Source organism: Cherax quadricarinatus, chromosome 1 (genome assembly GCF_038502225.1).
Source record: "Cherax quadricarinatus isolate ZL_2023a chromosome 1, ASM3850222v1, whole genome shotgun sequence".
NCBI lineage: Eukaryota > Metazoa > Arthropoda > Malacostraca > Decapoda > Parastacidae > Cherax > Cherax quadricarinatus.
This window is the reverse complement of record NC_091292.1, coordinates 2,980,177-2,996,736: the sequence shown is the minus strand read 5'-3', so window position 1 is coordinate 2,996,736 and position 16,560 is coordinate 2,980,177. Positions and strand designations below refer to the sequence as shown.

The 16,560-nt window shown below is 37.9% G+C and overlaps 1 protein-coding gene across 4 annotated transcripts in view; it reads right to left on the bottom strand.

Annotated features, from left to right (window-relative positions):
* The window catches only part of LOC128690876 (transcription factor CP2), a 95,474-nt gene that overhangs the window by 14,451 nt on the left and 64,463 nt on the right, over positions 1–16,560 (bottom strand). For 3 of the 4 annotated variants that reach the window (XM_070083582.1, XM_070083514.1, XM_070083684.1), the window contains 6 exons: positions 15,064–15,174; positions 13,373–13,444; positions 10,682–10,756; positions 5,656–5,766; positions 3,429–3,541; positions 2,659–2,806 (listed from right to left, as the gene is read on the bottom strand). In XM_070083582.1, coding sequence (XP_069939683.1) covers positions 2,659–2,806; positions 3,429–3,541; positions 5,656–5,766; positions 10,682–10,756; positions 13,373–13,444; positions 15,064–15,174 — 630 coding nt within the window. The remainder of the gene's footprint in view (positions 1–2,658; positions 2,807–3,428; positions 3,542–5,655; positions 5,767–10,681; positions 10,757–13,372; positions 13,445–15,063; positions 15,175–16,560) is intronic. The other variant, XM_070083630.1, reaches the window with a different exon arrangement.

The window sequence follows — 16,560 nt, the reverse complement described above, 5'->3', positions numbered from 1 at the left end:
CCGACTTGTTGGGGGGAAAAAAAATTTTTTTGACAAGTCGGCCGTCTCCCACCGAAGCAGGGTTACTGAAAAAAGAAAGAAAATCCCCAAAAAGAAAATACTTTCATCATTCAACACTTTCACCTCACTCACACATAATCACTGCTTTTGCAGAGATGCTCAGAATACAACAGTTCAGAAGCATATACGTATAAAGATACACAATACACACCATATCCCTCCAAACTGCCAATATCCCAAACCCCTCCTTTAAAGTGCAGGCATTGTACTTCCCATTTCCAGTTACATAGATTATCATACATAGCAGCGTATGTGTAAAGTACCCAGGATAACCCAAAAAAGTCAGAGTGACTTACATATTTCCATTGGGGTCCTTTTATATTTACACTTAATATATTTACTTTTATGCTTATACTTTTATATTTACACTTACCTTGGAGGAGATGTTAGTTTAATTAGTTAGTTTGATGGAGGAGATGCTGGCAGAGGTTTAGGGTAGTGGAAGATAGCAGGCCAGCATATGTTCAGCGGATATACACACATCCAACAACATTGGAGAGTTACTTTCGTGTCGTTTTTCAATCGCTTACTCGCTGAACTTACTTGCTACACTGTTAATTCTACACTTTATCGCTGGCTGGCACTATAGCCTTTATCGATACCTGCTGCTTTAGCATCGTGCATATCGCAGAATCACTGAATCACTGCAGAAGGTGCATTCTTCCCTCTCTCTTCCTTCTCCACTTTGCTACGAGTTTTTTCTTGAATTTTATTTGTTTCTTTCCTTATCACAGGGCTGGCACTAGAAACTTTCTTTGGGCCCATGGTGGCTTATATAGCAGTTACAAGTACTACAAAATAGAATAATACAAAATATATCGCATGTACGCATGGAATCGACTGCAATGGCTTGTAAACAATGGCACACTGGCTATACACGGAGTCTTGGAGTGGCTGGGCCCGCTCAGGGTGCATGGGCACGTTTGGGACGAAAGCCTTTAGACAAGTTTTTCGGCGTTGGTAGAGCCAATATTTTGACGCCAAAGAGAGCCGTTAGTCGATTTTGGCGTTAGACGATGCCGCCGTTAGTTGAGGGTCCACTGTATTCCAAAAAAAATCAACACAACTCAATTTCTAAAGAGCAATAATGGTTTGTAAGGAAAGAGAAGTACTATAGAAAGAGAAAATCTTAAATGTAATTTGTAAAACTGAAAAGCTGAACAAATTGCATTCAGTAGGAGGAGGATTGAGCCTCCACCACATCATGTGCTGAATGACCCAAATGGGTTTAATGTTTTAAAAATAATTAAAATTAATTAAATGAACAAATTATGAGTATCCAGCAAAGGAGCTTAAACATTAAATAGCCTGAACATTAACTATCCTGACTCTCCAAGGATACTCACACATTCAGTAGCCTGAACATTAACTATCCTGACTCTCCAAGGATACTCACACATTCAGTAGCCTGAACATTAACTATCCTGACTCTCCAAGGATACTCACACATTCAGTAGCCTGAACATTAACTATCCTGACTCTCCAAGGATACTCACACATTCAGTAGCCTGAACATTAACTATCCTGACTCTCCAAGGATACTCACACATTCAGTAGCCTGAACATTAACTATCATGACTCTCCAAGGATACTCACACATTCAGTAGCCTGAACATTAACTATCATGACTCTCCAAGGATACTCACACATTCAGTAGCCTGAACATTAACTATCATGACTCTCCAAGGATACTCACACATTCAGTAGCCTGAACATTAACTATCATGACTCTCCAAGGATACTCACACATTCAGTAGCCTGAACATTAACTATCCTGACTCTCCAAGGATACTCACACATTCAGTAGCCTGAACATTAACTATCATGACTCTCCAAGGATACTCACACATTCAGTAGCCTGAACATTAACTATCATGACTCTCCAAGGATACTCACACATTCAGTAGCCTGAACATTAACTATCATGACTCTCCAAGGATACTCACACATTCAGTAGCCTGAACATTAACTATCCTGACTCTCCAAGGATACTCACACATTCAGTAGCCTGAACATTAACTATCCTGACTCTCCAAGGATACTCACACATTCAGTAGCCTGAACATTAACTATCATGACTCTCCAAGGATACTCACACATTCAGTAGCCTGAACATTAACTATCATGACTCTCCAAGGACATGAATATTAAAAATATGGATTATTATTATCTGGGGTGATATCACACATTTTGTTGAATATCTCATTACTGAATGTAAATGCAAGTGCACAAAGATGTACATGAATTTATATAAATGGGTATTATTGGATATGTGTAAAGGTATTCCCCTCCTTCCCCCAAAATAGGGTAATATGCCCTATGAAAATTGTTATGAGAACCCTTCAGTACAATTAAGCAAAATTAATGTTAACATAGAAATTTGCAAGGTATGTTATAGCACAGAAACCTCTAAATTATTCACCAACTTATAGCCAGCAAATCTCACTCAGCTCTTAATGCATAATTACTATACAGAATATTAAAATGATTTAATATTGAAAATCTAGAATACAACTACAGTATAATTAAAAAAAGCTTCACAAGCAACCAGTTACATGATACAAAATAATAATACTATTATTATCAACATATATTTACTTTCTGGAATATCAGTTTCCCCTTGAGCGAGAGACCACTTGGAAAGTTATCAATCTTGCTTACCGGATTATCTTGATCTTCGTCTGGATCATGTGGATTACCATTTTCAATATTTTTTAATGGTTCTGAGGATGATGGATCACTTTTTCTGAAATAACAAAATTACCTTACACAGAAGAATGAGACAAAATTACTAGTATATAAAATGGGAAAAAGGACTAGGTCTGACATTTCTTTTAGCTGACACACTGGTGCCCTAAATTTGTACTGGGTTACTATAATTCACATCCTTTCATCTCATACTGAAGACATATCCATACACAATTGTATAAACAGCAAAGAAAAGAGTCACAATATCATGGCTGGAACAGTTCACAAATATGCCACACTTTGAGTGCTACTGTACTAATTTATGGTGCAAAAAACTGCTGGCTGACTGAAGATGATGCTTGCCGATGACTGCAATGTTTATGCAAATGCAAATTCCCAGTGCCACATTTAAATAAATGCAATTAGGCATTTGCAATATTACATCACTGCAATACACCTGAATAATGGGATTCAATTACATTTCTCAATGCAAGATCTCAAATGCTTTGCCAGCCCTATACAATACACAATTTCATTAGCTTTTGAAAAAAAAAATCAGTATCAGTGCAAAAATATTATGGTTCCCTCCACAGAAATTATAGGACCTCAAGTGTTAATTGCCTTCTTAAATAACAAAAATAACACAGTAAATCTGAATCAGTAAGAATAAATTAACTCACATATCATTTGATGGACTGTGTCCCCTTAATGAGAGACTTTTAACTCCAGCTATGGGTGTGGCTATAGGTGATGAGGACTCTGCCACAGGTACATAAACTGCCTCTGGGGACAACTGTAAAACAGAATTTATTTTTTTTTGGCTTTTAGGTTAGAGATTATACTCACTGATTATACCCAACGGGTCAGAGAACATCCTCATTGATCCAAACAATAATGTGATTTACACCACGAACTTTCCTAATCACTATTCTTCAACACGTCAGCCGTCTCCCACCTAGGCAGAGTGATCCCAAAAAAGAAATACTTTCACCATTACCTAACATACTGTTGGTAATTCTACCAATATTAACCCTTTCATGGTCGGTGCCATAGTACTACGGCTTACAAGCCAGTGTTGGTGCCGTAGTATTACGCCAAAATTCTAGCAGCTTCAAATCTTGTGAGAGAAAGCTGGTAGACCTACATGAGAGAGAATGGGTCTGCATGGTCAGTGTGCGCAGAATAAAAAAAAAAGTCCTCAGCACGCGGTGCATAATGAGAAAAAAAAAAAAACTCCAACCGTGTTTTTGGTTGAAAATGCTGACTTTGAGGTGTATTTTCATGTGGTATTTATGGTTGTATTCTCGTTTTCTTGGTCGCATTTGATGGAACGGAAGATATATTACAGAAATAGAGATGATTTTTATTAGTTTCACAATGAAAAGTACCTTGAAATTGAGCTTAAATTAGTGGAAGTGTTCGATTTTTGCCAATGTTCAAGAGTAAATAAATGATGTCACCGTCCAATACGTGTCCAACTGGCCAGTCTGATACGCAGTCACAAATGGGTTGTCATTCAGTAGTCTGCATAACAGTAAATCTTCTATTTTTTGTGTGAATAAAAATTCAAAATGGAAACCAAGAGAAATAAGAAGGGCCTGGAGACATGACTAATGAACAGAGAATATGTTATTTTGGTGCCAGGAATGTCTGCATTGTTTATCTGGACCCTATTTTGAAACTGGCATCTTTCGAAATTTGTGGGAAATTGGCCAAATTGCCAATTTCTGACCACTTGATTGGGTAGTTGAAATTGGTAAATGGGTGGTTTCTTGTACTCAACTGATAGAACAAATGGAGTTCTAGTGAAATAGCTATGAGTTTGGTCAACTAGAACAATGCAATTGGCTGAAAATGGGGCTCAAAGTGGGTGAAATTGTCAATGCGTATATATCGCCGAGACCACTAACTCTGCAAGAGTGTAATTCTTTAAGTTTTCCATCAAATTTTGTGCTTTTGGTGTCATTACCATCGAAAAAAGATTCTCTATCATAAGAATTTTTTTTTTTTAAGTTCTTCAACACTAAGAGCAAGTTTGTGAGCAGGGGTCTCGACAGTGAAAGGGTTAATACACTTTCACTGTCATTCACACAATCATTGTCTTTGCAGAGGTGCCCAGATACGACAATTCAGATGTCACTCCAAACAGCCAATATCTCAAAGCCCTCCTTTAACCCCTAAACAATCCAAATGTATATATACATTCTTAAGCGTAGCGCCCCAAACGTATATATGTTTTAATTTTCCTGCCTCCAAATTTGGCACGATTGCCCTGAGATGCCTGGTCAGCACAGAATGGATCTTAGCACTCAGTGTGCACCGTATTAAAAAAATCTGGGACCACTTAGTACCTTGTGCTCATTTTTTCTATAAAAAAAAAATTTGTCAAAATATTCGGGGCGCTGTGCAAGTGAACATATATATACATTTGGACTGTTAAAGGGTTAAAGTGCAGGCATTGTACTGTAATTATTAATATAAATTTAAGTGCAAAACTATTTAAAAATAGTATGTGAATATCAAAATGGTATACAATACCGACAGGTTGGTATGTAAGACACATAGGCAACAGTTAGGCAACTTTATTCCGAAACGTTTCGCCTACACAGTAGGCTTCTTCAGTCAAATACATAAAGTAGGCAGGAACAGTAGAGATGTGACGGACTGATTACATCGTCTTCACATCTCTACTGTTCCTGCCTACTTTATGTATTCAACTGAAGAAGCCTACTGTGTAGGCGAAACGTTTCGGAATAAAGTTGCCTAACTGTTGCCTATGTGTCTTACATACCAAAAATAGTATATAAATAAATGCATTTCCTTCGATGGGTCACCTCACCTTGCTGGTAAATGGCTGATGTGCTTACAAAATAATAAGAGCTACTCTGATGACTATGCTCTACTTACCTCGGTTAAAATGGTACATTCACAAGACGGCTGATATTTTTCCTGCTCCGAGAGTGATCTTTTCATTATCTTCTCTCTGTCTTGCTTGTGTTTTCTATCAGCTCCTTTCAACTATCAGTGGAAGGAAGAGAAAAAATTAAAATAGAAATATGCCTTCTTGCAGAAAATAAAACTGATTATGCCATGTGCGTAATTTACATTAAAATATTGAGCAAGCTGAACGCAAATGAAGTGTATTACATGGCAGTACAAATATTACTTTTAAGTGAAACAAAACAGATTGCAAGTTAAGAACTTTGTGGAGGCCAGTTACTATTCCTAGAGACAAGGCATCATATACAATGTCAGAAATAATGTCAATTCATTATGGCCCCATCTGCCAGAAATATAAGGATTGTGTTACTAACAAGTATGAGAAGAGAGAAAGAGGTGGCTAGTTCCTCCTAAGATGTAAACATATGAAAGCTCTCAGGTGCTTTTGTCTTGTTAATTGCTCCACTGTGGTATTTTTGTCATATTTGTAGTCATATATTTTATAGTAAGTCCTCACTTAATGTCATCGATAGGGTCTTGGAAACTGAGACTTTAAGGGAAACTATGTATAACTAAACCACAACTTGCATAACTCACTGTCCATCATCAAACCTCGTTAAATCTTCTAGTTTTGTTTCTAATATCACACTTCTCTGTCGTCTGTGGCCACAGACATCAGGGGTGCACAGTGCACCTTTAGCACTCATTGAAACAGGGTTAAATCAAGGTATAAATGTTTGCAAAGTGAAAACTGTAAGGAGCACCTGCTACCACCAAGCAGTTCAAAAATAAACAATAATAAATATGGCAGACTCACTGAGTGCTTTTGTATTGCATCGTTTAATGTTGTGCACTTGTATGATTATTGTATACTTTACGAATTTTTATTTTACAATATACGTACTTTGTATTCATTGCATTCATTCAATTTTTTCTCATCACCATTATCACTAAACAACGTTAAACGAAATGACATTATTCAAGGACCTGCTGTATACAGTATTCTTGTGTATCCTTCATATTGTATTCTGTTTGATAAAGTGCACATGAAAGATGCATCTGTCCATTTCCTTTTATTGTACACATGCACATAAACACATACAAATGGGTTAGAATTCTTTTCCCATAAATAAGCCATGCCTGCTATTGAATGCAACAAATGACTGGTAACTCCTTTTTCTACATTTAATTCCTAAAATGAAAAAGAAAATTTTTGGTTTCCTTCTTGAGGTCCCTCTGTCTTGGTGAGCAAGTGTAAGACAATAAGCAGTATGTTTTGGTACTTTTTTATATTTTTAAATAGTTTCAAAATTTCTTGTAGTTTGCAGAATAAGATGGGGAAGGGGATAGGGGTTATACATTTGGGAATATTTACTTTGTATGAAAAAAAAAAGTCAACTTTATGGCCTGTAATATAAGGTAAGGTACTTAGCTTAATTACAAAAAACAAAGTTAAAAAATATATTTCTAATTCTAATATAAAATCCTGTTTTCAGAACAATTTAGAGCTATCTGTTAAATAAGACAGCTCATATATCTACTGGGAATAGCCAGGAAGATTTTTATATTTTTTTTATTAACACACTGGCCGATTCCCACCAAGGCAGGGTGGCCCGAAAAAGAAAAACTTTCACCATCATTCACTCCATCACTGTCTTGCCAGAAGGGTGCTTTACACTACAGTTTTTAAACTGCAACATTAACACCCTTCCTTCAGAGTGCAGGCACAGTACTTCCCATCTCCAGGACTCAAGTCCGGCCTGCCGGTTTCCCTGAATACCTTCATAAATGTTACTTTGCTCACACTCCAGCAGCACGTCAAGTATTAAAAACCACTTGTCTCCATTCACTCCTATCAAACACGCTCACGCATGCCCGCTGGAAGTCCAAGCCCCTCGTACACAAAACCTCCTTTACCCCCTCCCTCCAACCTTTCCTTGGCTGACCCCTACCACACCTTCCTTCCACTACAAACTGATACACTCTTGAAGTCATTCTGTTTCGCTCCATTCTCTCTACATGTCCGAACCACCTCAACAACCCTTCCTCAGCCCTCTGGACAACAGTTTTGGCAATCCTGCACCTCCTCCTAACTTCCAAACTACGAATTCTCTGCATTATATTCACACCACACATTGCCCTCAGACATGACATCTCCACTGCCTCCAGCCTTCTCCTCGCTGCAACATTCATCATCCATGCTTCACACCCATATAAGAGCATTGGTAAAACTATACTCTCATACATTCCCCTCTTTGCCTCCAAGGACAAAGTTCTTTGTCTCCACAGACTCCTAAGTGCACCGCTCACCCTTTTCCCCTCATCAATTGTATGATTCACCTCATCTTTCATAGACCCATCCGCTGACACGTCCACTCCCAAATTTTTTTTTTTTTTTTCAACAAGTCGGCCGTCTCCCACCGAGGCAGGGTGACCAAAAAAAAAAAAAGAAAGAAAATCCCCAAAAAGAAAATACTTTTATCATCATTCAACACTTTCACCACACTCGCACATTATCACTGTTTTTGCAGAGGTGCTCAGAATACAACAGTTTAGAAGCATACACATATAAAGATACACAACATATCCCTCCAAACTGCCAATATCCCAAACCCCTCCTTTAAAGTGCAGGCATTGTACTTCCCATTTCCAGGACTCAAGTCCGACTATATGAAAATAACCGGTTTTCCTGAATTTTTTTTTTTTTTTTTTTTTTTTTTTTTTTTTAAAAAAGTCGGCCGTCTCCCACCGAGGCAGGGTGACCCAAAAAAGAAAGAAAATCCCCAAAAAGAAAATACTTTCATCATCATTCAACACTTTCACCACACTCGCACATTATCACTGTTTTTGCAGAGGTGCTCAGAATACAACAGTCTAGAAGCATACACATATAAAGATACACAACATATCCCTCCAAACTGCCAATATCCCAAACCCCTCCTTTAAAGTGCAGGCATTGTACTTCCCATTTCCAGGACTCAAGTCCGACTATATGAAAATAACCGGTTTTCCTGAATCCCTTCACTAAATATTACCCTGCTCACACTCCAACAGATCGTCAGGTCCTAAGTACCATTCGTCTCCATTCACTCCTATCTAACACGCTCACGCACGCTTGCTGGAAGTCCAAGCCCCTCGCCCACAAAACCTCCTTTACCCCCTCTCTCCAACTCTTTTGAGGACGACCCCTACCCCGCCTTCCTTCTCCTATAGATTTATATGCTTTCCATGTCATTCTACTTTGATCCATTCTCTCTAAACGACCAAACCACCTCAACAACCCCTCTTCTGCCCTCTGACTTATACTTTTATTAACTCCACACCTTTTCCTAATTTCCACACTCCGAATTTTCTGCATAATATTTACACCACATATTGCCCTTAGACAGGACATCTCCACTGCCTCCAACCGTCTCTTCGCTGCTGCATTTACCACCCAAGCTTCACACCCATATAAGAGTGTTGGTACTACTATACTTTCATACATTCCCTTCTTTGCCTCCATAGATAACGTTTTTTGACTCCACATATACCTCAACGCACCACTCACCTTTTTTCCCTCATCAATTCTATGATTAACCTCATCCTTCATAAATCCATCTGCCGACACGTCAACTCCCAAGTATCTGAAAACATTCACTTCTTCCATACTCCTCCTCCCCAGACTTATCCCCTTATAATTTTTGCACTCTCTTTTGTCCCCTTTGCCTTTATACAAAGGAACTATGCATGCTCTCTGCCAATCCCTAGGTACCTTACCCTCTTCCATACATTTATTAAATAATAGCACCAACCACTCCAAAACTATATCCCCACCTGCTTTTAACATTTCTATCTTCATCCCATCAATCCCGGCTGCCTTACCCCCTTTCATTTTACCTACTGCCTCACGAACTTCCCCCACACTCACAACTGGCTCTTCCTCACTCCTACAAGATGTTATTCCTCCTTGCCCTATACACGAAATCACAGCTTCCCTATCTTCATCAACATTTAACAATTCCTCAAAATATTCCCTCCATCTTCCCAATACCTCTAACTCTCCATTTAATAACTCTCCTCTCCTATTTTTAACTGACAAATCCATTTGTTCTCTAGGCTTCCTTAACTTGTAAATCTCACTCCAAAACTTTTTCTTATTTTCAACAAAATCTGTTGATAACATCTCACCCACTCTCTCATTTGCTCTCTTTTTACACTGCTTCACCACTCTCTTAACCTCTCTTTTTTATACTCTTCTCTCCTTGCATCATTTCTACTTTGTAAAAACTTCTCATATGCTAACTTTTTCTCCCTTACTACTCTCTCTACATAATCATTCCACCAATCGCTCCTCTTCCCTCCTGCACCCACTTTCCTGTGACCACAAACTTTTGCTGAACACTCTAACACTACACTTCTAAACCTACCCCATACCTCTTCGACCCCATTGCCTATGCTCTCATTAGCCCATCTATCCTCCAATAGCTGTTTATATCTTACCCTAACTGCCTCCTCTTTTAGTTTATAAACCTTCACCTCTCTCTTCCCTGATGCTTCTATTCTCCTTGTATCCCATCTACCTTCTACTCTCAGTGTAGCTACAACTAGAAAGTGATCTGACATATCTTTAGCCCCTCTATAAACATGTACATCCTGAAGTCTACTCAACAGTCTTTTATCTACCAATACATAATCCAACAAACTACTGTCATTTTGCCCTACATCATATCTTGTATACTTATTTATCCTCTTTTTCTTAAAATATGCATTACCTATAACTAAACCCCTTTCTATACAAAGTTCAATCAAAGGGCTCCCATTATCATTTACACCTGGCACCCCAAACTTACCTACCACACCCTCTCTAAAAGTTTCTCCTACTTTAGCATTAAGGTCCCCTACCACAATTACTTTCTCACTTGGTTCAAAGGTTCCAATACATTCACTTAACATCTCCCAAAATCTCTCTCTCTCTCCTCTACATTCCTCTCTTCTCCAGGAAGATTCTTACCTTAAAAACTTTGATTTGACAAGCACACACATGTAACCGCTCCAACCCAGAGCTCGTCTGGTTGTAAGTCTCCACCTGCAAGAAGAAACTCTTTTAATTCACCTTGTAAAATATTTGCATTTCTCACTTTTGTTTGACTGAAAACTGACAAATACTAATCATCCAATCTTTCATACATCTCTTAATTACAATTCATTTGTAATGAAGAATACAACAAAAAATCTGACAAAAGTAAAAATAAAAATTGTTTACCACATATGAATGAGCATTCTACTTTTTAACAAAACTATAAGCAAAAATAAAAAGTAATATAAATAGAGACTTTTACTTTGTTTATAACTTCCCACTCTGGAGACAGTAGATCTTGCAAACTTCTATCAATTACTTAACAATTTTATGACAAAATGCTTTTCTCAAAGTAACTTTCCTTTGAACTCACATATCACTTTATCTCTATCACAATCTTAAGTACAGCATTTTGAATTTTCAATTATAAACACTACCTTCATAATGCTGTTCCTCTGCCTACTATAAAAGGTTACAACACTCTTTATGATTTAACTCAGCTTGTACCTCATCACTTTGTTTCACACAGTGCCAATGATTCATGAGTGTAGAATACATAAGAGCATGCCACTCACTCCACTTAACTTTACTTCACTTAAAGATTTGCTATTCTATTTGCAGTGTTTTTAATTGTCTCTCAACAGGTTGTCTGCCTTTTAAGACTTTCTGTGATCTCAGCTACTCCCTCTCCCTCACTGAAGGTATGTATTTCTAGCATACACCAGCTACTGCAGTCTAGTTTTGCACTCATATATCACACCAATCTCTCTCTTTCTCTCTCTTTACCCTCAAAACAAATAAACTTTCCTAAAGCCTAGGGAATCATAGATGAAGATAAAAATAGAGGTACTGGGAAAAGCAATATATTTCCTTTTGTATTTTTACTGACAGAAAACATAATGAGAAACAATGAGAGGGAAACTAAGCAACCATCCACCCAGGGAGATAGACTACTACCATCCTATTGTACAACCATCCAGATTACTACCATCCTATTATACAACTACCCAGAGAAACAGACTACCACCATCCTATTGTACCACCACCCAGAGAGATAAGACTACTACCATCCTACTGTATAATTGTCTTGCAATTTCGCAGCATTGTCACAATGTCTCACGCTTCAGAGTTAACCCTATATTCAATAATACTCATCCATATTCAATAATTCATCAATATTTAATAATTCATATCCTTATATACAATAATTCTTCATTCTTGATAAAGACCTTATATACAATAATTCTTCATCCATGAGTGACCATATATTCAACAACTCATCTTAGTGTAATCTTGTACAGAATAATTACAGAAATAAGCTTTTCACTTACTCTTCTTGAGTTATAATACCCTAACATGGATTTTTTTTAACACACCAGCCATCTCCCACTGAGGTAGGTGACCCAAAAGAGAAGAAACACTTTCACCATCGTTCACTCGATCACTGTCTTGTCAGAGGCGTGCCGATACTACAGTTCAAATGTCTCTCTAAACTGTAAATATCCCAACCCCTCCTTCAGAGTGCAAGCACTGTACTTCCCACCTCCGGAACTCAGATCTGGCTAACCAGTTTTCCTGAATGGATATTTTTTTTTTTTTTTTTTAACAAGTCGGCCGTCTCCCACCGAGGCAGGGTGACCCAAAAAAGAAAGAAAATACCCAAAAAGAAAATGCTTTCATCATCATTCAACACTATAACCACACTCACACATAATCACTGTTTTTGCAGAGGTGCTCAGAATACAACAGTTTAGAAGCATATACGTATAAAGATACACAACATATCCCTCCAAACTGCCAATATCCCAAACCCCTCCTTTAAAGTGCAGGCATTGTACTTCCCATTTCCAGGACTCAAGTCCGACTATATGAAAATAACCGGTTTCCCTGAATCCCTTCACTAAATATTACCCTGCTCACACTCCAACAGATCGTCATGTCCCAAGTACCATTTGTCTCCATTCACTCCTATCTAACATGCTCACGCACGCTTGCTGGAAGTCCAAGCCCCTTACCCACAAAGCCTCCTTTACCCCCTCTCTCCAGCCCTTTCGAGGACGACCCCTACCCTGCCTTCCTTCCCCTATAGATTTATATGCTTTCCATGGAAAGCTGAATGGATATATCTATTAAATGTTCTGGGAATCACTGCCCCAGCTGCCTGGTCTGACCTACTCACTTTAAAGTAAAAAGGATATATTACAGGAATAAGAACTTTTAAAGAAACAAAAAGGTCAAGATGAGTGTAGACTGAATATAAGCAAAATTTACTATTAACCGACAGTTTAGAAATGAAACATTAGACATTTGTCTGTTATCTAAGTTCCTTTCCAAACTGTAGGTTAATAGCAAAATGTTCCATTCACTGTACTGCTTCTTTGCAAGCAGACGTTTATAAGATTTACCTACAAGTCTGCCAGCTTGCAGAATAACTAATAGGTTTCCACTTCATAATCATTTCTGGAAGATTGCTATCTACCAACCTACTACTTATATTGCAACATTTTATAAATTATTGTGTAAATGCATGAATTGATATAAACACTTAACCAATATTCACAAGTAGATGGCATTCAAATAAACTAGTAAACTATTTATTTTTAATAATAAGACAAAAATACTTACCTGAATGCGAAAAGGTACACCCTTCTCGCCACCGTGCTTTTTTGGGGTGAATTCAGTACTGATGCAATTCACCTGAGGAATAAAAGTACAAATTCTGTATTTGTTTTTTTAACATGTTGGCCGTTTCCCACCAAGGCAGGGTGATCCAAAAAGAAAGAAAAAGCTTTCGTCATCATTCAACACTTTCACCATCATTCATACATAATCACTGTCTTTGCAGAGACGCTCAGATAAGACAGCTTAGACATCCCTCCAAACTGCCAGTATCCAAAACTCCTCCTTTACAGTACAGGCATTGTAATTCCCATTTCCAGGACTCAAGTCCAGCTAACTAGTTTCCCTGAATCCATTCACAAAATATTACCATGCTCACACTCCAACAGCTCGTCAAGTTCCAAAAGCCATTCGTCTCCATTAATTACTATCTAACACGTTCATGCACATTTGCTGAAAGTCCAGGCCCTCACCCACAAAACCTCTTTTACCCCCTCACTCCATCCTTTCCTAGGATGACCCCTACCCCTCCTCCTTTCCACTACAGATTTATACACCCTCCAAGTCATCTTATTTTGCCCCATCCTCTGAATGACCAAACCACAGCCCTCTGAATAATATTTCTGTCATGTCTTTTAATAATTTTAAGTACATACAGTAATGTACTTGTACTGAGCCACATTTAATTTTTCACCTTGAAAAGCAGTAAATTCGACTCTTCTAAACGGGTGATGTATGCTTCATAATTTAGTATGGGTATCAATCATTGATGCTTGGTGCTGGACACCGTCCACTCTGTTAGTATCCTCTCTCAAACATGGCGACCAGAACTGTACGCATCATTCCAGAATATGACTTTCTCAGATCGAAACTCAATCTTCAAAAAAAAAAAAAAAAAAAAAAAAAAAAAAAAAAAAAAAAAAAAATTGTGGCTTCTCTTCCTCTGTACACTTGACTTTAAATTATTTGTCACTATTATTCTTAGGACTTCTTTATTTTCTGTCATTACATCTATAGTATTCATAAAATAACTTGCCTCTTTTTGCTTACAATATATTTTACAGTACAGGTCACCCTAGCTTAATAACAACACAAAAATCTGTTTAAGCGTATTTACATTAAGGCGAGCTCAATTTTCCCCACAGACTCCCAGTGTATGACTGGAGATGTGTCCCTGGAAAAAAATTCCAATATAATTTTCTAATTTAAATTACATATTATACAAGGCTCATATATGCACTAATGCCTGCACACAAGGAATGAAGAGCATAGCTTAAACTGAACCCCTCCTACCCCTAAAAGAAACTATCAGTGGATAATGAATCGTATCTCCATATGAGCAATCAACTGTGAGAGGAAAGTTAATGCAGGAGGTTACACTGCTTGTAGAGCACTGTACAGTAGCAATATCAGGAGTCTTTCTTGCATTTTTTCTTTATCATTTTACTAGAATATTCACTGCCAGTTTCCTGACTGTATCTGCTGTTGGGCTTGCATAGCTGAGGTCCCCCTTTATGTACACAGAAGAAACAGACATAATTTTTTCAGCATCACCGCCAAATTACAGCATTTAACTTTATCTTCGAAGGATAAAGTCTGCCTGACACTGATAATCTACTAACGTACATATGAACCTCTCTTTCCAAACCCCATTCACAAAAAATTTGTAAGACAGAAAGATTTATCTTCAGACTGACCTTAATATAAACTCCCACTTCTTTTGTTGGATCCCAGTCAAATTCACACATGTTGAGAGATTTTGAGTCTTGCTTCACATCAAATACACCGTAAGAAAGAGGAATATCAACCTGAAAAATATAAATGAAAATTCAGACATGTACTCTTCAAATTAGCAACACTAAAGTAGATACACCTACCATCCGACTAACGACCGAGTTCGGTTCCGAGAAACCGGTCGTAAGTCGAAATGGTCATAAGTTGAACTTTACTACTGAATATCAACATCACATTTTTGTAATGACTTTATTTTATTGTTTTATTTTGGTATTTCATGTTTTACTTTACTTTTTATGTTATTAATACTGTATTTTATACTGTAAGGTTTAGGATAAACACTGTGTACAACACAAATAGTTGTTTATTTCCCAGAAATTTGGCATAAAAAACACGGTCGTAAGTCAAGTGGTCGTAAGTAGAGTGGTCGTAAGTCGAGCAGGTCGTAAGTTGGATGGTAGGTGTAATTGTCAGAGGACAAAACTAGTACCTAAACACCATTCATTACATAATCTGGGCAAAATATCAAATACTTTGGCTAGTCCCTTACAATAAATAAACCCCCAACAAGTAACCTTCCAATGTTAACTATACATGAGACCAATAAGACCTAGTTTTTCAATGAGAACAGCATCCTTCAAATGATGTCTCTTAAATAGAACCAATACATAAATCACATTGTAAAAAGAGATAAAGGAGGAAAACTATTATAAATCCAAACAAAGAAACCTGGATAAATTAAGCAAATGAATGATGAATTTTTTTTTTTTTCCAAAAGTCGGCCGTCTCCCACCGAGGCAGGGTGACCCAAAAAAGAAAGAAAATCCCCAAAAAGAAAATGCTTTCATCATCATTCAACACTTTCACCACACTCACACATAATCACTGTTTTTGCAAAGGTGCTCAGAATACAACAGTTTAGAAGCATATACGTATAAAGATACACAACACATCCCTCCAAACTGCCAATATCCCAAACCCCTCCTTTAAAGTGCAGGCATTGTACTTCCCATTTCCAGGACTCAAGTCCGACTATATGAAAATAACTGGTTTCCCTGAATCCCTTCACTAAATATTACCCTGCTCACACTCCAACACATCGTCAGGTCCCAAGTACCATTCGTCTCCATTCACTCCTATCTAACACGCTCACGCACGCTTGCTGGAAGTCCAAGCCCCTTGCCCACAAAACCTCCTTTACCCCCTCTCTCCAACCCTTTCGAGGACGACCCCTACCTCGCCTTCCTTCCCCTATAGATTTATATGCTTTCCATGTCATTCTACTTTGATCCATTCTCTCTAAATGACCAAACCACCTCAACAACCCCTCTTCTGCCCTCTAATACTTTTATTAACTCCACACCTTTTCCTAATTTCCACACTCCGAATTTTCTGCATAATATTTGCACCACACATTGCCCTTAGACAGGACATCTCCACTGCCTCCAACAGTCTCCTCG